Consider the following 23221-nt stretch of genomic DNA (forward strand, 5'->3'; position numbering starts at 1 on the left):
AGGTTCATAATGGAATTGCTGATGGGCCAGGCTTTCGCAAAGTGCCGTGAGAGCAATAGAGTGTGGACTTTGAGCCAAGCAGCTGTGGCTGGGAGTTGGAGAATCAAGTCTCTATCTTCAGGTAAGTGTTTGTGATTACCTGATTTGCTCTTTATGCATTATTAGGAGGGAGGATGGTGGGGATGGGGAGCCTGCTGTTTAGGAATTTTCCTGGGTGGATGAAGAGGTACCGTGGCAAAGGGGATTTTATATGCTTCTTGTCTAGTGGAGGCAGTGATTTCCAGCTAAGTTAGTGCCCAGGAAACAGCACCCAGGCTACTACTCAGTATTCTAGCACAGAAGAAGGAGTATGGAGAGAAACACCAGAACTGGCCCATGCCGGAATCTCTGGCCAGCTTGGGCTCAGGAATCTGCGTCCTGTTTCCGGTTCTGCCACCTGCTGTCTGCGGAACTCCGGGCTCATCGTGTGACCTCTTTGAGCCTCGGTGTTTGCCTCTCATTGTCCTTTTTGGGGGAGTGATTCTGCACTGCCCACTTCACAGGGTGGGGTAACTCAGTGAGAAGACAGCCGTGGGAGTTCAGTGGAACCGAATAAATACAACGTTGGGTGTTGTCCCTAACTTGGAGGCAAATGGAGAGAAACTTGGGGGTTTGTCTGCTTTTTTGTCTGCCTTTGTCTGTTCCTCCAACAGTGTCACCAATACACCCTGGCTCCCAATAAGATAAAGGTAGGTGTGAGGGAGGTGCTATTTCCTTGGTCGGAAGACGCCACAGCCTCTCCTCCTCTTTGACAAAATTCCTGATTTCAAGGGGCTCTTCCTTGGCAGTAAAGTCTGCTCCTTCTGCCCTCATTTCCAAATTTGGGGGGTGGTGGTGGAGCCAGAACTCTGCTTCAACCCCTCTGCTCAGGCCAGCCAGATACCCTTTCCTACCCAGAGGGGCCTTTGTCCTGTGGCCAAGCGTCTCCCTCTGGGGCTGCAGGCCTGTGAAGGGTTAAGCGAGCCACACCCTCAGCAGGAACAGCCTCGGACTTTGTGCTGAGCGGTCGTCTCTGCCTCGCCTGGCTGGACTGGCACGGGGAGCCCTGGCTGGAGGAGGCAGCACAGAGGAAGGTCAGCACCGCGGACGCAGGCTAGTGTGGGGCAGAATCTCTCCTTTTCCGACACCATGGACAGCTCCCACTAAGGAGGACGCCTCTGCACCCTGGGGGCCTGGGTCTCCTATGCCCCCTTCCTGTCACACTGGGATTTCATCTACCATTCTCTGACGCTGAAGTTACACCCTGCTTCCAGCGTGGGGTGAGTCCCGCCTTAACCAGTTACTCTTCATATCTGAGGGTGCCCTGTGTGGGGGCTTCTCCCCTGCGCCCCAGCCTCCAATCTTATTCCTTTCAAACCTAAATCAAAAGATGCCTTCTTCACAGCCCTGCTTCTGCTTCTTACCTTGCCTGCTGAGTTATTTAAAATCTTAACTTTTTCTCAAATGGAGAAAATGTGGGGTGATGATAGTATCTGCCTCCTGGAGATACTGTAAGCAGCGAATGAATGAGTATGTGCAAGGTCCTCAAAGCCTGCCCGGCCCATAGCATTTGCTACCTGATCGCTGCTGGCTGCTGTAATCGGTATTCTCGCAGCTCCCTCGGTTGTGACTTTACAGGAAGTGACAAGCGCTCGATTTTCCTGGAGCTTGGAGAACGCAGCGCGGAGGGAGAAGGCGGCCTGTGTTCCCTTGTTGCCCCACCGCCCTTCTGGCTTTCCGCCCTTCCCCCGCTCAGGTTCAGCGATGCGGGAGAGGAGGATGTGGCTATTTCACTCCTGTTAGGGAGTGGCGCTGACCATTGTGCTAATAGCTCTGTCCTGCACCCCGCCTACTCAGCCCCACAAGAAAGACTGAGGAGGGTTGGGTTTCCTCCTTAGGGAGCACCTGCCGTGTGCCTACCGTTTGGGGCCGAGCCTCTCCCACTCTGCTTTCCTTGCTGGTTCCCACCAGTTACTGAAAGGCTAGGTGTGTCCCTCTGGGGCAAAGTCCATGCCAGAAGCTTAAGGTCGTGGATGTAAATGCTGGAGATAGAGATTGAAAAACAGGGACAGACGAGGAGGCACATCCAAAGTTCCCGACCGCTGCTTGCTTGTTGGGGAAAACAAATCTCATTTTCATTTTCTTTGGGGGCACTCCAGCCTTTAATGGGGGAGCTCCTGCCTCTGTCCTGGGGCTCATCACCTTGTCCAGGCCCCATTTAAAAAATGAATCTCACTGTAACAGTGAGAGGTGAGGGAAAACTTTGGAGCAATCCTGGAAATGAGTATGGGTGTGCCGGGTGAGGAAACAGGCTCTGTGAGAGGCAAGGAGTCGGGAGGGAGATGGGGCACAGAGTCAGGGAACCTGGACTCAGGCCGGGGCCCCAGTGATGGAGGGAGGGAGCCTTGCTTTCCCTCCCTCCCCAGCCCTCCCCTCTGCAGCACAAGGATGCCCCCCCACAACTGCCACCTACTGGGGGCCTTCTTTACCCTGGGGCTTGGAGGCAGGTGGTCCTGTCACACCCACCAACCCTAATTCAGGGAGCGGAGTCTCCCTCCCACCCCGGCTTCCCTGCAATCCCCACATTAGCTTGGGCTGGTCTGGAGGCCTCTTCCAGTGGGCCAGGGGCTCTCTCCGGGGCCAGGACTAGGGGGAGGGGAAGGGTCTCTTAGGTCCTTCTGCCTTCCTCCCCTACATAGTTACTGGCTGCGAAAGCTGAGCAGACACCAGCAAACTGATCCCGACCAATAGCGCCTCTGGACATGACCCTTCTGGAAGGTTCTGTGGGGGTGGAGGACCTTGTGCTCCTGGAACCCCTGGAGCAGGAGTCTCTGATCAGGAACCTCCAGCTGCGCTATGAAAAGAAGGAGATTTATGTGAGTGCCCATGGGTGTCCCTGGCTGTGGATGTGTGGCCAGAGAGTCCCCAGGTCTTTCCCAGACCCACCCTGGCTCATCCATCATCTCCCCCAACTGCAGACCTACATTGGGAACGTGTTGGTCTCGGTGAATCCCTACCAACCACTGCCCATCTACGACCTGGAGTTTGTCGCCAAATACCGGGACTATAGCTTCTATGAGCTGAAGCCGCATATGTGAGTGGAGGCGCCGGGGGAAGGTGACAGGGCCCAGCGCGCCGTGACGAGGCAGCCTCATTTCCTCCATCCTTTCTCCCGAAGGAGGCTCTCCAGCTGCCCCTTCCTCCCTGGGCCCTTTGGAGGCCTCTTACTAGGCCAGCTGTTTGCCACAGTCTGGCCCATGCGGGGAGGGCGGATGGGTCTGAGGATCGCGTGAAAGACGGTGTCTTAAGCTGACCCCACGCTAGTCATCACCCACTTCCTCCCTGCCAGCTATGCACTGGCAAGCATGGCGTACCAGTCGCTGAGGGACCAGGACCGAGACCAGTGTATCCTCATCACGGGCGAGAGTGGCGCTGGGAAGACGGGTGAGGCGCCGGGAGAGGGGCCGGGCACGCCGTGGGGTCGCCGCGGGAACTGCCTCCTCGTCTCTCTCCAAGACAGACCCAGGCCTGCCCCCAAGCCCTGAAGTTCCTTCCTGGGTTTCTCTGAATGGGGTGAGGTGCTGCAGTGAGGGAGGTTAGGGGCAGCGGTGGGGATCCACGCGGGGCTTTCTCTCGCAGAGGCTAGTAAGCTAGTGATGTCTTACGTGGCGGCCGTCTGCGGGAAAGGGGAGCAGGTGAACTCAGTGAAGGAGCAACTGCTTCAGTCAAACCCCGTGCTGGAGGGTGAGGAGTCCGGCCTCTGTCCTCCCCACCCCAACCCTCCCCACCATCCCCCGTGTTCCCGAGATCACTGTCCCCCTCCACCACCCCTCTGTTCCTGAGATCACTGTCCCCCCCATCCCCTGTGTTCCCAAGATCACTGTCCCCCCCACCATCCCCCGTGTTCCCGAAATCACTGTTTGTGTTCAGCCTGAAAAATCTGAGACTGGCCTGATGGCTGGAGGACCGTCCCCCTTTCCTGTCCCTGGAGTCCTTCTTCTGCCCTCAGCCACCTAACTCCTTCTCCCCTCATCTCCACAGCTTTTGGCAACGCCAAGACCATTCGCAACAACAACTCCTCTCGATTTGTGAGTGAACATCTCCTTGGCCTGGGATGAGAGAGTGTGGGGTCTTGAGAGGGAGGAACATGGCCCAGATGCCTCCTGGACAGAGTGATGAGAAAAGGCGGAAGCCAAGTCTCTCTCTCTCTCTGCTCTCTGAAGGGAAAATACATGGATATTGAGTTTGACTTCAAGGGATCCCCCCTCGGTGGCGTCATCACGAACTGTACGTGTCTCCCGCCCCACTTACCCCCCTCTCCCACACGCCCCACGGTGTCCCTTCCTGCTAATCTACCGCTGCAGGAAGGAGGAAGGTTAGACTAACAGGCTTCCCAACCACTGGGAACACCAGGGATTAAGATGGAATTAGAGGGAAGTTGTGGTACGTCCCAGATCCTCAGAACATTATTTTCGAATTTTCTGTCAGATCTGCTTGAGAAATCCCGTGTGGTGAAGCAACTTGAAGGAGAAAGGAACTTCCACATCTTCTATCAGCTCCTGATGGGAGCAGACGCAGAGCTACTGAGTAGGTGCCAGCCCCTGACATGCAGCAGAACATCCTCAGCCTCCATGCAAGCCCCAGAACCCTTGGGCCCCTCTGGATCCCTAAAGCCATCTTCCCTGGACTCTCAGGGCACTCCTACCCTGTTCTCACCTGCCCGCTGTTGGGAACAAATCCCTTGACTTCTGTGTTCCCTTCCGTTTCTGGGGTTTTAGTCTAGGAATAAGCCTTCTTACCCCTTCACCACTCTTACTTCTCTGAACTGCCTTGGTTCCTTTTTCCCCAATTTAGTTCAGTCACTCAGTAGTGCCTGACTCTTTGCCACCCCATGGACTGCAGCATGCCAGGCTTTCCTATCCTTCCTTCACCAACTCCCAGAGCTTGCTCAGACTCATGTCCATCAAGTCGGTGATGCCATTTAACCATCTCATTCTCTGTCATCCCCTTTTCCTCCTGCCTTCAATCTTTCCCAGCATCAGGGTCTTTTCTAGAGAATCAGTTCTTCACATCAGGTGGCCAAAGTGTGGGAATTTCAGCTTCGGCATCAGTTCTTCCAAAGAATATGCAGGACTTATTTCCTTTAGGATTGACTGTTTTGATCTCTTTGCAGTCCAAGGTACTCTCAAGACTGTTCTCCAACACCACGGTTCAAAAGCATCAATTCTTTGGTGCTCAGCTTTCTTTATAGTCCAACTCTCCCATCCATACATAACTACTGGAAAAACCATAGCTTTAACTAGATGGACATTTGTTGGCAAAGTAATGTCTCTGCTTTTTAATATACTGTCTAGGTTGGTCATAGCTTTTCTTCCAAGGAGCAAGCGTCTTTTAATTTCATGGCTACAGTCACCATTCACAGTGATTTTGCTGCTGCTGCTAAGTCACTTCAGTCGTGTCCGACTCTGTGCGACCCCATCCCTGGGATTCTCCAGGCAAGAACACTGGAGTGGGGTGCCATTGCCTTCTCTGTCACAGTGATTTTAGAGCCCCCCAAAATAAAGTCTCTCACTGTTTCCATTGTTTCCCCGTCTATTTGCCTTAAAGTGATTGGACTGGATGCCATGACCTTAGTTTTCTGAATGTTGAGTTTTAAGCCAACTTTCTCACTCTCCTCTTTCACTTTCATCAAGAGACTCTTTAGTTCTTCTTCACTTTCTGCCGTAAGGGTGGTGTCATCTGTGTTTCTGAGGTTATTGACATTTCTTCCGGCAATCTTGATTCCAGCTTGTACTTCATCCAGTCTGGCATAGCGTGTGATGTACTCTGCATATAAGTTAAATAAACAGGGTGACAATATACAGCTTTGACATACTCCTTTCCCGATTTGGAACCAGTCTGTTTTAATTGTTCTAACTGTTAGAACTGTTGCTTCTTGACCTGTATACAGATTTCTCAGGCGTCAGGTAAGGTGATCTGGTATTCCCATCACTTGAAGAATTTTCTGCAGTTTTGTTGTGATCCACTTAGTCAAAGGCTTTGGCTTAGAAAATAAAGCAGAAGTAGATGTTTTCCTGGAACTCTCTTGCTTTTTCGATGATCCACCGGATGTTGGTAATTTGATCTCTGGTTCCTCAGCCTTTTCTAAAACCAGCTTGAACATCTGGAAGTTCATGGTTCACGTACTGTTGAAGCCTGGCTTGGAGAATTTTGGACGTTACTTTCCTAGTGTGTGAGATGAGTGCAATTGTGTGGTAGTTTGAACATTCTTTGGCATTGCCTTTGCAATTGGAATGAAAACTGACCTTTTCCAGTCCTGTGACCACTGCTGAATTTTCCAAATTTGCTGGCATATTGAGTGCAGCACTTTCACAGCATCATCTTTTAGGATTTGAAATAGCTCAGCTGGAATTCCATCACCTTCACTAGCTTTGTTCGTAGTGATGCTTCCTAAGGCCCACTTGACTTCTCATTCCAGGATATCTGGCTCTAGGTGGGTGATCACACCATCATGATTATCTGGGTCATGAAGATCTTTTTTTTTTTTTTTTATAGTTCTTCTGTGTATTCTTCCTACCTCTTAATATCTTCTGCTTCTGTTAGGTCCATATCATTTCTGTCCTTTATTGTGCCCATCTTTGGAGGAAATGTTCCCTTGGTATCTCTAATTTTCTCAAAGAGATTATCTAGTCTTTCCCATTCCATTGTTTTCCTCTATTGCTTTGCATTGATCACTGAGGAAGGCTTTCTTATCCCTCCTTGCTATTCTTTGGAACTCTGCATTCAAATGGATATATCTTTCCTTTTCTCCTTTGCCTTTAGCTTCTCTTCTTTTCTCAGCTATTTGTAAGGCCTCCTCAGAAAAGCATTTTGCCTTTTTGCATTTGTTTTTCTTGGGGATGGTCTTGATCACTGCCTCCTGTACAATGTCATGAACCTCCATCCATAGTTCTTCAGGGATTCTGTCTATTAGATCTAATCCCTTGAATCTATTTGTCACTCCCACTGCATAATCATAAGGGATTTGATTTAGGTTATATCTGAATGGTCTAGTGGTTTTCCCCATTTTCTTCAATGTAAGTCTGAATTTGGCAATAAGGAGTTCATGATCTGAGCCACAGTCAGCTCCCAGTCTTGTTTATGCTGACTGTATAGAGCTTTTCCATCTTAGGCTGCAAAGAATATAATCATTCTGATTTCGGTGTTGACCATCTGGTGGTGGCCAAGTGTAGAGTTCTCTCTTGTGTTGTTGGAAGAGGGTGTTTGCTATGACCAGTGCGTTCTCTTGGCAAAACTCTATTAGCCTTTACTCTGCTTCATTTTGTACTCCAAGGCCAAATTTGCCTGTTACTTCAGGTATCTCTTGACTTCCTACTTTTGCATTCCAGTTCCCTATAATGAAAAGAACATCTTTTTTGGGTGTTAGTTCTAGAAAGTCTTCATAGAACCATTCAACTTCAGGTTCTTCAGTGTTACTGGTTGGTGCATAGACTTGGATTACTGTGATATCAAATGGTTTGCCTTGGAAATGAACAGAGATCATTCTGTCGTTTTTGACATTGAACCCAAGAACTGCATTTCGGACTCTTTTGTTGACTATGAGGGCTACTCCATTTCTTCTAAGAGATTCTTGCCCACAGTAGTAGATACAATGGTCATCTGAATTCGCCCATTCCAGTCCGTTTTAGTTCACTGATTCATAAAATGTTGATGTTCACTCTTGCCATCTCCTCTTTGACCTTCTAATTTACCTTGATTCATGGACCTAACATTTCAGATTTCTATGCAATATTGTTCTTTATAGCATTGGACTTTACTTCTATCACCAGTCACATCAACAACTGGGTGTTGTTTTTGTTTTGGGTCCATCTCTTTATTCTTTCTGGAGTTATTTCTCTACTCTTCTTCAGTAGCATATTGGGGACCTACTGACCTGGGGAGTTCATCTTTCAGTTTCATATCTTTTCGCCTTTTCATACTGTTCATGGGGTTCTCAAAGCAAGAATGCTGAAGTGGCTTGCCATTTCCTTCTCCAGTGGACCACACTTTGTCAGAACTCACCACCATGACCCATCCTGGCTTCTTGGGTGGCGCTAGTGGTAAAGAACCCGCCTGCCAATGCAGGAGATGCAAAAGACACAGGTTCAGTCCCTGGGTCAGGAAGATTCCTTGGAGAAGGAAATGACAATCCACTCCAGTATTATTGCCTGGGAAATTGCATGCACAGAGGAGCCCAGCAGGCTATAATTCAAGGGGTCGCAGAGTCAGACATGATTTAGCGACTAATCTCCTCTTTTTCCCCAAGCAGGCTTCAAAAACAGAATACTAATTTCCATCTGCCATGCTTTTCTACCTTTAATTTAAGGGACTTTATCCACAGCTCAGCAGGAGATCGGACAGGATGTTACAAGTATTCAAGAACTTTCAATGAGCTCTAGTTGAAGTTGTTTTGGGTCTATATCTGTCTCACCCATGACCTTGTCCTTGGTTTTTTCTTCTTGGATAATTCTGTGGAGGTTCCATTCAGTCATTCATCAAACACCTCTTGAACATCTGCTATGCTTGAACATCCTGCTAGCTTCTAAGGATACAGAGTTGAGTAAGACATGGACCTTTTCCTTGAAGAAGTCATCTTCTAGGGATGGCAGATGTGTGAGCAGATACGTCTCGGTGTAGTGTGGCTGTTGCCAGTACGCTGTGCAGTTGGCTACGAGGCGGAGTCATGGAGCACCACGCTTTGCCTTAGGGAGGAGACCATCTCAGCCTGGATGCTGGCTGGGCCTTACTGCAGGGTCTGATGGGACTTTAAGCCCTGCCAGAGTTTCCTCTCTAAATCCCACCTCTGGCCGTGGGCACTATGGATATCTGATGCCTAAGAATTTATGGCTTTGATTTCTGGTTATTCTGTGCTGGACTTGTGCCTGTCTCCTTTCACCCTCCTGGAGATCTCTATGGTTTAAGAGCCCCCACAGGCATCATCTTCCCTCCTGGCTTAATAGTCTTGATTGTATTCAATTTGTCTGAATCAGACACTGGAGTCTTGCTCTGGCTGATTCTCGCTCACTGATTTGAGTCCGGGTGGGGCCTCCCTTCCTGGTGTCATCCCAGGGCCTTTCTGACTCATTCTCCTTCCAGACGCCCCTCTTTAGCAGCCTCCTGTTTCAAAATTTGTGTCTCAGGGGAAGCTGCCATTAAACCCCACTCTGAGAGTCACTCTCTAATTCTCAGATCTTTTGAGTAACAGATAACTGATACCATTCAAGCTCCATGATTAACTCCTTCCTTCCCATCTCTATGAATGGCTTTGTCCATTCCCTTGATTCATTTATTAAAAGAAAGTTCTTGCCTGCCAGTCAGGCATGCAGAATATGAAGATGAAAAGCACAGCCCCAACACACAAGCTGTTCATTGGTAAGAGGAACAGGGAAAAAACCCAAAACCCAATCCGTGAGATGTGGTCTGGGGTAGGGATGCACCGTGTGGAACACAGGAGAGCCTTTTGGCTCAGCCCCAGCCTGAGGAAACCTTCCAAAAGGGGGTCTGGTGTGGGGAACATAGTGTCTGCAGCTTGGTCGGCGTTTTGGGAACAAATAATGAATGCCCAATCTGGGCGATGGGCCACGTGTGGAGGCCGGGGGTGGGTGGGAGGTAGGTGCTCACCCTTCTTCCCTTGCCTTGGTCCTCCCAGAACCACTGAGAACTGAGCGGCATGACAGGTTTGCGTTTCTGGGTTTATTGTTTGAGCCCTGAGGGCGGAGAGAAGAGTAGAAAGAGGCTTTTCTTTCATAAAAGTTGGGGGAAACCTCAAGGATTATGAAAACTCACTTCCCTGGTAGCTCAGCTGGTAAAGCTGCCTGCAATGCAGGAGACCCTGGTTCGATTCCTGGGTTGGGAAGATCCCCTGGAGAAGGGATAGGTTACCCACTCCAGTATTCTAGGGCTTCCCTTGTGGTTCAGCTGGTAAAGAATCTGCCTGCAATATGGGAGACCTGGGTTCGATCCCTGGGTTGGGAAGATCCCCTGGAGAAGGGAAAGGTACCCGTTCCAGTATTCTGGCCTGGAGAATTCCATGGACGGTACAGTCCATGGAGTTGTGAAGAGTTGGACATGACTGAGTGACTTTCACTTTCAAACCCTAAATACAACTTTAAAAAGTAGTCTATAATCATAAGAATTAATGATCCCAACACAAAGAAGACACAGGGAGAAACTAAAACAAAGATGGCTCCTCTGAATAAACGAGTGAACCAACCCGGAGCAAGGGCCGTGAGCGTCAAGGTCGGAGGACTCAGAGAGCCCGGGTACTGACCCTTCCCCGATGCTGGTCCTTGCAGAGGCCCTGAAGCTTGAGCGGGACCCAGGTGGCTATGCCTACCTGAACCCGGACACGTCCAGGGTGGATGGCATGGATGACGATGCCAACTTCAAGGTTCTCCAGGTGGGTACCCAGGATGGGCCATTCGGCCATGCCCTGAGTCCAGGCTGTGGCTTTGGGAAGGGAGGCAGGCATTGGACTGGCCTGAAGTTCAGCTTCCGGACTCTCCTTTCTTCCCTAGAGTGCGATGACTGTGATCGGCTTCTCCGAGGAGGAGATTCGGCAGGTGCTAGAGGTGGCGGCCCTGGTGCTGAAGCTGGGGAACGTGGAACTGGTCAACGAGTTCCAGGCCAATGGGGTACCAGCAAGTGGCATCCGTGATGGGAGAGGTCTGCACCCAACCAGCTCCTTGAATCTCCTACTGCAATTTCTGTTCTCCCACTGTCTTCAGCATAACAGACCTCACTCTGATTAAGTCTCCCTCGGCCCACTCAGGAGTTCCTCCCCAAAAATACTCATTCAGAATGCCCTGTGAGACATATTGGAGTGAAGTGTGGATGTTCCATAGACCTTGGTTCTGGGACTCTGAATTCTCAGTAGATTCTTTGCAAAAATGGGGACAATTACACTCATTTCAAGAGATTCTCATATTAAAGGAGATGATACATGCAAAGTGTCAAGATCTCCCTTCTGTCCTCCTCCTTCTCCCCAGATGTTCCTCCAAGGCCATATTCTGGAAGGGCTGTAAGGACTTTCCCAGTAAGACTCGGGACCAGCAGGCCCCCAGCAGTTTCACGTATCAACCCTCCCTCCTCTGGGAGCAAACCCTCTCTCAGGCCGTGTTTTATTTCCTCATCACTCCCAGGTGTTCAAGAAATTGGGGAATTGGTGGGTTTGAATTCAGTGGAACTAGAGAGAGCTTTGTGCTCAAGAACCGTGGAAACGGCCAGAGAAAAGGTGGTCACCGCACTGACCGTCACCCAGGTGAGGGGCTCTCGGGGGAGGCTGGGTTTGGAGTCTGTTCTGTGGCTCTCGCTGACCAGCAGCCCGCCCTCCAGGCTCAGTACGCCCGGGACGCCCTGGCCAAGAACATCTACAGCCGACTTTTCAACTGGCTAGTGAATCGCATCAACGAGAGTATCAAGGTGAGGGATTGCCCTCCTTCCTCAATGCTCTCCTCTGCCTGCCCCATGCCTTGGGTTTTGAGATGAACAGAGAAAGAATGATAGTGTGTTTTCTTTTATCTACTTATTTTTGATACTGTGTTGTTTTGGAAATACATCTTTTTTTTTTTTTTTAAATTCAACTATCTGGATTCTCTATCAGCTGCCTGGTCTTTCAGCTGCACAAAGATTCTGAGCCTCAGTTTCCTGATTTGGGAAATGAGACACTAACATTTACGTGTTTCCCAGGATTTAGTGAGGATCACTAAATTTAGTGCTTCCCTGGTAGCTCAGTCGGTAAAGAATCTGCCTGCAGTGCAGGAGACCTGGGTTTGATCCCTGGGTTGGGAAGATCCCCTGGAGAAAGAAATGGCAACCCACTCCAGTATTCTTGCCTGGAAAATCCTACGGACAGAGGAGCCTAGTCAGACACAACTTAGCAACTAAACCATCAGTGATGATCAGATAAAATTGTGTATGTGATTACCATATAATCCAGGAATTCTACTCCTAGGTATATACCCAAGAGAATGGAAAACATGTCCACATAAAAGCCTGTGCATGAACGTTCATAGGGGCATTATTCACAATAGCCAAGAAGTGGACACAACCCAAATGCACATCATCTGATGAATGTGGTGTATCCATACAGTGGTATATTATTTGGCTATAAAAAGGCATGAGGTACTGATACAAGCTCAACATGGATGAACTTTGGAAACATGTTGAGTGAAAGAATCCAGACCCCAAAGGCTGCGTTCTATGTGACTCCATTTATATAAAATGTCCAGAATAGGCAAATCCAGAGAGATGGGGAGTAGGTCCATGGTTACCAGAGGAATAGGGAGTGACTGCCAGTGGGTCCATGTACAGTATTTCATTTGGGGGTGACGAAAATACTCTGGAATTTAGTGGCGATGGTTGGACACTTTTTGAATATACTAAAAAAAAACACACAACCACATCACCGAATTGTATACATTTACAGGGTAAATTTTATGGTGTACAAATTAGGCCAAAATAGAGCTATTGTTTAAAAATTACGTATGTGAAAGTGCCGCCAATTACTGGAAGGCAGCAGGGTAAAGTAGGATTTGAATCTAGATTTGGGGAAATGCTTAACTCTTTTGGCAGTTTTTCAGGTTTTTTTTTTTTTGGCTATACTGTGCAGCATATGGGATTTTAGTCCCTGCCGGCTCTCCCCTCCACCCTCCTGCCCCAAGCAGATACTGAACCTGCACGCCTTGCAGCGGAAGCGTGGAGTCTTAACCCCTGGACCAGGGAAGTCTCTTAGCTCTTTTGAAGTTTGATTTTTTTGTCTGTAGAAAGGGAATCATCACACCTTATAGGGATATACAGATTAATGAAACAAGATCTTAGGATTTTCTTGTAAAATGCTCCGCACATATAAGGGATGGTTATTTTCCTGAGATTTTCATGTTTTTCTACATTGTGCCATGGGAGCATTTTCCTGGAATCTATTTGCCTCTTCCCTTCCCTCCTTTCCTCCCTCTTGGCTGGTCCTTCAAGACCAGCTGGTCGTAGAGGAAGAGGGAGCATGAAATCACCCCAGTTCCTCTCCAGCATGGTCAAGTTCACTCAAGTGCTGTCTGCCCCCTGCTTCACTCTCATCCATCCAGAGGGGCCTGGCCACGTGTGCAGAGGGCTGGTCCTCAGATGGATCTTTTCCTCCTCTCCAGGTGGGTACCGGGGAGAAGAGGAAGGTCATGGGGGTTCTGGACATCTATGGCTTTGAAATATTAGAGGTGAGAGAGCTCCAGCAGCCTCAGCACCCTGCTTCCTGGGGGTGAGGGGTGGCAAGCTCGACGCGGGGTGTGGGAGAGGGGAGGCCAGGCTGAGATGGAGGAAGAGTTTTTGTGCTGAGCTGGTCTCTCTCTCTCCCTAACCTGTGTACCCACCTCAGGATAATAGCTTTGAGCAATTTGTGATCAACTACTGCAACGAGAAGCTACAGCAGGTGTTCATAGAGATGACACTGAAAGAGGAGCAAGAGGAATATAAGAGAGAGGTAAATGAAGCCTTCCTGCTTGCCTTTCTCTCAGATGATGTAAGGCATATGCCAGACCTTTTTCTCCTTTGTCACAATTTCCTCTCAATTGTCCCCAGATGGGAACAGTAAGGACAGAAAGTTTCCCTTGCACAGCTGAATATGCCAGCATTACCAAGAAGCCCTAACTCTCTGCTGTCCGCCCCCAGTTCCCCACCCTTCCACTCCAGGCCAGGCGAGGAAGGGGCAGACTGATGGAAGGGTGTCTGGGGGTAGGTGGGAGTGGGAAAGCCTCCTGACAGAAGCGGGGCGACAGCTGAGCTTGGCCCAGGGCAGACTGGGAGCCAGATTTAGCAGGGGCTTTTCTCCTGGCTTGCCACCCTCACATCGCTTTTGGTGCCCTTCTTTGACATCAGAATCCTTTGTCTCCTCCGGGCTGGACTCATGTTGCTGTCGTCTTTTGTAGCCAGACTTCCTCATCATAAGTGCCCCGTAGCTCAAAATTTCCACACTCCTTCCCCTGGTCCCCGTTTTTCTATGGCCAAGTGTTAGAAAAGCTAATTCACTCCAAAGTGTGAACGGCTGTGTCTCACTCATCAAAGCCTCCCAGGAATGTTCCTTGTGAACTCAGGGACCTGCCATGGCAGCATTTCAGGCAATGTGGTCACAACTCAAAGGTTTTTAAAAAAATTTTGTATGTTTTGACTTTAAGAACTTATATTATCAAGTAAATAAATCGTACCCATGCTTCCAGATTCAAAAAGCTTAAAAAGGTGCGTAAAGAAAAGTCTTCCTCCCACCCCCTTTAAGTTCTCCCTCCCCTCCAGAGGCAACTGAAGTCAGCCTCCTTCTGCAGAAAATCTGTAAATACATTTTCCCACAATATTTATTCAAGCGGCCACAAATACACCCCATTCTGCATCTTGCTCTCACCAGTCAACAAGAGACCTTTCTGTATCAGTTCATAAAGATGCTTCTCCACAGCTGCCTAGGATTGTAAGGATATCCTCATTCATATAACCAGTTGGGAGAGGTATTTGGTGGATGAAGTGGGAGGGCAACTTTACCTAATTCCACTCTGCATTCCCTAAAGACCTGTTAGGGAAGAAGAAGAGAAAGGCTTGTGTTCCCCAACCACACCTGGAGTGGCCCGAACTGGGGACATGTGGCCCTTGGGTGGTCAGGGCCTGTCTGTAGGCCTGATGCTCAGCAAATTCTCCAAATGACTGATTCATGGTCTTTCGGTCCTCTGCTTCTATACCATTCTTGCTTTTTAAGAAACAAATTATACAGCCCCAATGTATCACGTTGGTCAGTGGTTCTGAAAGTGTAGTCCTGAGCCAGCAGCAGCAGTGGCCCCTGGGAACATATGAGAAAGACAAGTTCGCAGGCCCTGTCCCAGGCCTGCCGAGTCAGAACCTGGGGCTGAGACCCAGAAGCCTGTGTTGTAACAAGCCCTCTCAGTGACTGGGATGAACACTTGAGTTTGAGAATCACTGATGCAGGTCTTTGAAGATGTGTCAAATCAGCTTTGTTGTTTGATGATAAGCCTTTGGTTTACTTAAGTGCTTTTCTTCTATGGCTTGTTGCCAGAGCGGAATGGCAATTTGCTCTTCCACATACTCAAGGATCCCTTCCCCCTTCCACAGTGGGGTGATTCCTATCCCAGTCTTTACCTGCCATATTACTCTTCCCTCCCAAACCTACAGCACCCCCAGAGCTCTCTACACTGTCTCACCCCCTCTCACAACTGCTCTGGGTCCTCCCAGACATCTGTCCACCCATGCCACAAATTCTCCATCAATCCTGGAGGGATGAGGTTGTAATAGAAACCACACCAAGGACCCTCTGAACTACAGGGCTTTCTGATGGTCCTTGGTGGGGTGGATGAAAGGGGGCCTGGTTCTGGTGGGGACTTTGAGGTCTCATCTTGGATCTGCTATGTGTAATTTGTCATGTCTCCCCTTGCCAGGGCATACCGTGGGTGAAGGTGGACTACTTTGATAATGGCATTATCTGTAACCTCATTGAGCATGTAAGTTCTTCTCTTATCTCTGGGACCTCCCGCTCCAGACTGCTTGAACACCCTTCCCCTGTCTCTCTCTCCCCCTCCCACCCTACTTGATAAGGATGGTCAGGAGGGCAAAGGATGAGGGGGTGGGGGTGGGGGCAGTGAGGTGTGGACATCTTGAAGGGCAAGGTCTAGGTTGGGCTGTTCTTGTTTCCCTGGCCAGAATCGGCAAGGCATCCTGGCCATGCTGGATGAGGAGTGCCTGCGGCCTGGGGTGGTCAGTGACTCCACCTTCCTGGCGAAGCTGAACCAGCTCTTCTCCAAGCACAGCCACTATGAGAGCAAAGTCACCCAGAACGCCCAGCACCAGTATGACCACAGCATGGGCCTCAGCTGCTTCCGCATCTGCCACTATGCAGGCAAGGTGATGTGATGGGCCTGCATGGTGAAGATGGGGGTCTGGGTGCGACTGAAGACCGTGGGGGAGGCACTGGGGGAGACGGGAGCCGGGAACACGTCACGGTGAGACCGGGAGTGCCAAGAGCTTGACAGACAGTGTGGCGGATGCGCCAGACCACGTGCTGTCCCCGCACAGGTGACCTATAACGTCAACAGCTTCATCGACAAGAACAACGACCTGCTCTTCCGAGACTTGTCCCAGGCCATGTGGAAGGCCCGGCACCCGCTCCTCCGGTCCTTGTTTCCTGAAGGGGATCCAAAACAGGCATCTCTCAAACGCCCCCCAACTGCTGGGGCCCAGTTCAAGAGTTCCGTGACCACTCTCATGAAGAACCTGTATTCCAAGAACCCCAGCTACATCAGGTGACATGCTGGGCACACAGGGGGACATGCTGCTTCTGTGACGACACGCACAGGGTCCAGGCACGGTAGAACATGTCCATGTGGGGAGGGGCTCCCTGAAAGAAGGGTACCAGAAACCCTTTCCTCATGGGGAACAGAGCCCATGGAGCAGCTAAACGTCCCGTGATGGGGAGAGCGGTGTGGTCAGGTAGCGACCATGCTCTACTGAGCGAAACTGGGACGGCTGGTATACCTGCTTTCTCTGGAACTTTTCAGCTAAGGCGTGTGGGCTTCCAAGGTGGCCCTTGTGGTAAACTACCTGCCTGCCCATGCAGGAGATGCAAGAAATGCGGGTTCGATCCCTGGGTCAGGAAGATCCCCTGGAGAAGGGCATGGCAACCCACTCCAGTGTTCTTGCCTGGAGAATCCCATGGACAGAGGAGCCTGGCGGGCTACAGTCCATGGGGTTGCAATGAGTTGGACGCGACTGAAGCCTCATAGAACAAACACAAGGCGGGCAGAGGCTAGGATGGGCAACACTGGCAAGGGTGAAGCTGCTGCAGCCTGGACCTTGGCCTACCTCTCATCAGGTGCATAAAGCCCAACGAGCATCAGCAGCGAGGTCACTTCTCTTTTGAGCTGGTAAGTGTCCAGGCTCGGTACCTGGGGCTGCTGGAGAACGTGCGGGTGCGACGGGCAGGCTACGCCTACCGCCAGGCCTACGGGTCCTTCCTGGAAAGGTACCGATTGCTGAGCCGGAGCACGTGGCCTCGCTGGAATGGTGGAGACCAGTAAGATTCAGTGGGAGACTGGGGGGCAGGGAGGGGCGGTGCAAGGAACCTGTGGGGAGGAGCGCCTTCAGGCGGTGCCATGGACATCACTGGAGTTTGGCGAATGGCTACTGGGGGACAGGAATTGAATGATGACTTTTCAGAGGCTCTGAAGTCTGTTGAACCCTGAGCTCTTCTCCCCTCTTAGAAGGGGGAGAGGAAAACTGGGAGAGGCCCATCCCCTGGGATGCCCCTGGACAGCTTTCTTCACCTGACTTGGCAGGGAGGGGGTCGAGAAGGTCCTGGGGGAGCTGAGCATGTCCTCGGAGGAGCTGGCCTTTGGGAAGACAAAGATCTTCATCAAAAGCCCCAAGACTGTGAGTTGCAGGGGGCACTTGTGTTTGGTGGGGCTGGATGGTGGAAGGGTTGGAGAGCCCCCCTGAGTGAGAGGCTGGCTGAAGGGAGCTTCTAGAACCTGGAAGGGATAGTGGGTGAGGACATCTTTCTGCAGAGGTTGTACCCCTGGGAACTGACCCCTTGAGGCCCCAGCCCGCCTGCCCTGGGCCCTGGAAGCTAGGTGTGCTTGCCTTGCTGGTCTGGGCACTTCTCCCTGAAGCAGGGCTCCTTGAGAGTCAGCGGTCTGAGTGTCCAAGTCCTAGCGCAGTGCCTGCTCAAGAGTTAGGGCTCATGGATATGTGGATAATTGAATGAATGGATGCACAGATTAGGAAACTAAGAGGACAAAGGAATGATTGAATAAAACACTGGCTGGGAAGCCACTGGGGCCATGGGTTCCCCCTAAGCCAGCCTCTCTGTGCCCCCTGCACCCCTCCACAGCTTTTCTACTTGGAAGAGCAGAGGCGCCTTCGGCTCCAGCAGTTAGCCACGCTCATACAGAAGACATACCGAGGCTGGCGCTGCCGCACCCACTACCAACTGATGCGCAAGAGTCAGATCGTCATATCCTCTTGGTTTCGGGGCAACATGGTACCAGTTACCCCTAACGTTCTATCCCCCTCACTCTGTTAGGAGAGCAGGAAGTAGAAAGGTGGCTCTGGAGGTGGAGTTTCTCTAACAGGCTCATTGTTTCTACAGCAAAAGAAACGCTACGGGAAGATGAAGGCATCAGCGTTGCTGATCCAGGCTTTTGTGAGAGGGTGGAAGGTAATGGGGAGGGGAGAGGGGTTTCATCCCCACACGTGGCTCCCTGTGCCAGCTGCTGCTGGGGTGGGGGGAAGAATGTGTGCGCGCCAAGTCACTGAGTCACGTTCGGCTCTTTAAGACCCCATGGACTGTAGCCCACCAGGCTCCTCTGTCCATGGGGATGCTCCGGGTGAGAATACTGAAGTGTGTTGCCATGCCCTTCTCCAGGGGATCTTCCTGACCCAGGGGCTGAAACCACAATGTCTACTGCACTGGCAGGCGCGTTCGTTACCGCTAGCGCCACCTGGGAAGCCCAGGGGTGGCAGGGAGCAGGTCCTGCCGAATCCAGGACACATCTCTGTGTGACCGCACGTGTTTCTGGGTCTGCTCCGTGTGTGTCCGGGAGCGTGGATGCACCTTGGGGAGATCTGAACACGTGCCTGGGTGTGCTTCTGACTTAGCTCTGCCTTCTGCGCTGAGTGTCCTCCCGGTTCAGCCCACTTGTCTGACTTCACTCTCTCCCTCCAGTTAGAGTCTCAGCTCTTTACCGTACTCTGTTCTTTGCGTGACTGCGGAGTAGTAGAACCTCTCCTCAGCCTGTCTTCTGTCTTCCAGGCGGGACTCACTATCCGCTCCTTTCTTGTTTGTCCCTGCCAGGCCCGGAAGAATTATCGAAAGTACTTCCGCTCAGGGGCTGCCCTCATCTTGTCGAATTTCATCTACAAGAGCATGGTAAGTGTTGGGGGCTGAGGAAGGAAACAGGGCGTGGAGGAGGGAGGGAGGGGGTGGGAAGAGGAAGTGTGTGGGGCTCAAGATGAGGTGATCTGAAGCTTTCCCCAGGAGCCTCCTCTGTCCGTGACGGGGCAGGGCTGTAGGAGGAGGGCCCCAGGGCTCAGGACCCAGGGGTAGAATCAGAGCACGTTTTGGCCTGAATGGACGCTGCATCAACCTGCGGCAGGAAGGGGTCCTGGCACATCCACTGACGAGTCCATGGTGAACGGGCTGGAGAAGAGCCTGGGGCTGGGCGGTTAGTGAGCATCGAAGAGTCTGAGCCTCATGGAAGAGCAGAGCGAGGACACACATAGGGTTAAGTAACCCCACCTCCCGAAACTCACTTTAGGGTTGAGGGGGTGATGGTGGAGGAATGGAACCTTCCTTCTATCTCTTCGGGCACTGTAGCAGGCGAGGCTGGAAGTGAACCTCAGGAAAGATCTTGATTCAGGAAGACTCAGGTCGGGGTGAGCAGGAAGCAGTCAGGAGCAGGCCTGGAGTTTCAAACTATGAACAGTTTCCAGCGAGAGGAAAATGGGGACAGAAAGGGGTGATTGCCAGAGACATGTCTCCGATAGCGAGGGTGCTTCTGAGAAGTGTTGGAGGGAAACCGGAGGCGGGAAGCAGGGCTTCCAGTGAGGCCTTGGGAAAGACCAGCGAGGGGAGCAGGCGGTTTTGGACGGAGGGCGGGAGCGACTCTGAACTGAGCTTGGCTGAATTGACTATTGACGGTTGTCAGGGCTCTGGCTGACTTTGCTCGCAGGGACGTGAGGCAGTCACTGGTGCTCCTCTCTGTCCCCTTGGCCGAGTTGAGGGACGGGGGCTCTGGGCGTCCTCCCCCCCTCCCCGAGTCTTCCCTGGGACCTCCACCCTCTCTCAGGGAGGCCCCGTCGTCTTCCTCCCGTGCCGGGCGCTCTGCAGGCTCCAGTGTGTCTGCCCCCCCAGAGGACGTGCTTGCCCGCTGCACACCGAGCCTGTAATCTGATTTTGCTCTTGTCTCCTGACTGACCTCTCGTCGACCTTCACGCTCACCAGCCAACTATCAGGCATCTGCAGAGTGTCACCACGGGAGCTGCTGGGTTTAAACCAGCATTTCCATAAATCAAACCCACTGTGGAAGTCTGCTCACAGGGGGCCACTGGGCACTGGTTGCCCCAGTGTTTCTGGCCAGGCCGTTACCTTGCCTTTACTATTACCTACTTAGCTGATGCCACTAATGCTAATACCTACTATTTTTTTTTTATCACTTAACTGTACGCTAAGCCCTTTAAAGCATTAACTTGAATGATTTCAACAACCCTATGAGGTAGGTGCTTACCTTTCCCCCATTTTATTCTATTTTTAATTAATTAATTAATTGAACATTTTGTTTAAAAAAGCACAAAAACCTTACATACTAAAATTGTACATATCAAGTATTGGTCCAATCTATATCAATCTATTTACAATTAAACAGCACCTGAAGATCCCCTGGAGAAGGGAGAGGCTACCCACTACAGTGTTCTGACCTGGAGAATTCCATGGACTGTATAGTCCATGGGGTCACAAAGAGTTGGAAACGACTGACCGACATTCACTTTCACTTGGTTTTCTCACCTAGGTTAGTTAAACATGCCCAGAGAATTTTTTATTCAAAGTGTGCATGCTAAGTCACTTCAGTAGTGTCCGACTCTTTGCAACCCTATGGACTGTAGCCCGCCAGGCTCCTCTGTCCACAGGATTCTCCAGGCAAGAATACTGGAGTGGGTTGCCATGCCCTCCTCCAGGTGATCTTCCTGACCCAGGGACTGAACCTGTATCTCTTATGTTTCCTGAATTGGCAGGTGAGTTCTTAGCACTAGCGCCACCTGGGAAGCCCATTCAAAATATATGTTCCTTTAAAATAAACCCATTTTATTGTTAAAAACTAAGGCGCAGAGAGGGGGCTACCCTCTTAGCTCAATTAAGAAACTGCTTGCAATGCAGAAGATCTGGGTTCGATCCCTGGGTCAGGAAGATCCCCTGGAGAAGGAAATGGCTACCCACTCCAGTATTCTTGCCTGGAGAGTCCCATGGACAGAGGAGCCTGGCAGGTCACAGTCCACGGCGTTGCAAGAGTTCAACATGACTTAGTGACTAAATGACGAAGGCCCCGAGAGGTTGAATAACTTGTAGGCATTTCATAGCTGGTGTGCGGTAAGAGCTGGGATATCAGCTATTTGACTCTAGTTAATCACCACCTGTACCTGTTCCCCTCTCCTTCCTCCCTCCCCACCCCCACCACAGACAAAGAGACCCAGGCATCTGTGACTCTGGCTAGACCTGGGGGCAGAAGAGACACACAGGGAAAAGTGGAACTTTCTAGGTCTAAGAAAATGAAAAGAGAAGCCTCAGAAGCTCCCCACCAATTGGTATATGGAGGATTATAGGAGATGCTTAGGAATGTTTATTGAATTAAATCAAAGCAGGCCAAGGACTGGGACTTCAGGGTAATTAGACTAAGCCCACTAGATCTGGGTAGTGGAAGGTACAAAGAGCTTGGATGGTTCCAAGTTATAGCAATATTGCTATTTTATAACTATTTTATATAGCAATATTGCTATTTTATAACTATTTAATATAGCAATATTACTCTGCTTTTTCTATTTTTGTGTTTTACCCTAATGTCTCAATAGAAAGCTTTCATAAAAATTCCAAAAAGTTGGAAGTGTTCAAGATCAAGTCATTTTCTATACCTTCAATAATTCTGTCCCATAAACAAACAAGGTGTTAGGTACTCCCTGGGATGTAAAGACTTAAGAGTCCTGGTTCTAGATTGGGGGAGACTAAACAGTCAGATGCCATGGATGAAACTTGATTGGATCCTGGATCAGGAAAAATAAAAGCAAAGTCAAAGAGGATACTTATAGAGTTTATAAAGAACATGAGAAGAGATTTGCATATGCATTGCTGTTGGGTGAGTGTATTTAATTAATGTTAATATCCTAAGGTGTGGTGATGGACTTATAATTGTGTAGGAAAATATTCTGGTTCTTGGACAATGTGTGCTTAAGTTTCAGGGGGAAATGTCTTGATAACTGTGACCTACTTTAGGATGCTATAGTAGCCAAGATTTGTACCTATGTGTGTATTTATATATTTATGTGTATTTGAATATAAGTGTGTGTTAGAGTGCAACGGTAGGGTAAGGTACTATCAGTAGGTGAATTTAGGTAAGAAGTATATATTATTCAGATGCTCACTGTAATCTTTTTTCAAGTTTCATGCAAATTAAAAAATTTTCAAGATAAAAAAGTAAATTGTATTACATTTAAAAAATTAAACAAATTAAAATGTAAAATCTTAAGGCAGATTATGTCACTCTTATAAAACCAACTAATGGTGTTCTGTTTCACGCCATGTAAAAGCCAGATTCACTATCACAGCCTACAAGTCCCTTCATGATCGGTCTTTGGCCGACCGATTTTCTGATCTTCTCTCCTCTCAGTCAGCTTAGGCCAGTCGCACTGGCTTTCCTTCTGGGTCTGGAATATGCCACCTCTCATCCCTGTCTCAGGCCTGCTTTTTTTGTACCATAGCGCACAGAATTCTTTAATGTTATGTTCTGTGTTTATTTGCTTGTGGGCTGTCTCCTTCTCCAGTCTCAGTAGGACATAAACTCAGGGAGAAGAGGCTGTTGACGGCTGTGTTTCATAGAACAGTATCCGCACAGAGCAGATTCTCAATGATGTTGAATGGTGAAAACAGCCAGGACCTGGGATCCTGGCTCCCACAGGCTTGCCCTATAGAAGAGGGGGAAGATTGCCGTGCAAATAACAGGACTACAAAAACCAGAAGCATAGACAAAGTGCTGAGGGACTTCAAAGGAGAGACACCCTGGCCCAGGGAATCTGGGACGGCCTTGAGCTCCGTCTCAAAGGATAAGTAGAATCTGGGTTGGCAGAGTTGAGCTGAGAGCAGCATTAGCTAAGGCAGAGAGCGGTAATCACGGGCTGGGCAGAGGGCAGGGCAAGGAGTCCAGTCTGGTTCGTGTGCCGGGGTAACACAGGGGATCCCATGACGTGAGGTTGCACTATAAGTAGAGGACTTTGAACAGTGTCCTGGCGGCAATGCGACCAGGACTCTGCCAGGTTGCAGGGCTGGGCTTGACTGAGCAGAGGAGGGAAGATGTGGTTCGCGTCCAGCAGCTAACAGCGGGGCAGCCACCTGTGGACGGTTAAGAGTCTTGAGAACAGGAAACTG

The 23221-nt window shown here is 50.2% G+C and overlaps 1 protein-coding gene across 4 annotated transcripts in view; it reads left to right on the plus strand.

Annotated features, from left to right (window-relative positions):
* Nucleotides 1-23221, plus strand: part of MYO1A (myosin IA) — a 30311-nt gene continuing 7090 nt past the window's right edge. The window contains exons 1-24 of one of the 4 annotated variants that reach the window (XM_061131889.1): nucleotides 1-121; nucleotides 693-728; nucleotides 1015-1112; nucleotides 2718-2894; nucleotides 2997-3112; nucleotides 3368-3462; nucleotides 3658-3762; nucleotides 4060-4106; nucleotides 4242-4305; nucleotides 4507-4605; nucleotides 10353-10456; nucleotides 10575-10722; nucleotides 11199-11317; nucleotides 11392-11478; nucleotides 13137-13262; nucleotides 13421-13525; nucleotides 15477-15539; nucleotides 15739-15939; nucleotides 16111-16337; nucleotides 16907-17107; nucleotides 17370-17463; nucleotides 17924-18073; nucleotides 18182-18250; nucleotides 18887-18961. In XM_061131889.1, the coding sequence (XP_060987872.1) occupies nucleotides 2781-2894; nucleotides 2997-3112; nucleotides 3368-3462; nucleotides 3658-3762; nucleotides 4060-4106; nucleotides 4242-4305; nucleotides 4507-4605; nucleotides 10353-10456; nucleotides 10575-10722; nucleotides 11199-11317; nucleotides 11392-11478; nucleotides 13137-13262; nucleotides 13421-13525; nucleotides 15477-15539; nucleotides 15739-15939; nucleotides 16111-16337; nucleotides 16907-17107; nucleotides 17370-17463; nucleotides 17924-18073; nucleotides 18182-18250; nucleotides 18887-18961 (2409 nt within the window). In that variant the 5' untranslated portion in view covers nucleotides 1-121; nucleotides 693-728; nucleotides 1015-1112; nucleotides 2718-2780. Of the gene's footprint in view, nucleotides 122-692; nucleotides 729-1014; nucleotides 1113-1158; nucleotides 1299-2717; nucleotides 2895-2996; nucleotides 3113-3367; nucleotides 3463-3657; nucleotides 3763-4059; nucleotides 4107-4241; nucleotides 4306-4506; nucleotides 4606-10352; nucleotides 10457-10574; nucleotides 10723-11198; nucleotides 11318-11391; nucleotides 11479-13136; nucleotides 13263-13420; nucleotides 13526-15476; nucleotides 15540-15738; nucleotides 15940-16110; nucleotides 16338-16906; nucleotides 17108-17369; nucleotides 17464-17923; nucleotides 18074-18181; nucleotides 18251-18886; nucleotides 18962-23221 lie in introns of those variants that run through there. The other 3 variants (XM_061131896.1, XM_061131880.1, XM_061131906.1) reach the window with 3 other exon arrangements.

This window comes from Dama dama, chromosome 3, assembly GCF_033118175.1.
Source record: "Dama dama isolate Ldn47 chromosome 3, ASM3311817v1, whole genome shotgun sequence".
NCBI lineage: Eukaryota > Metazoa > Chordata > Mammalia > Artiodactyla > Cervidae > Dama > Dama dama.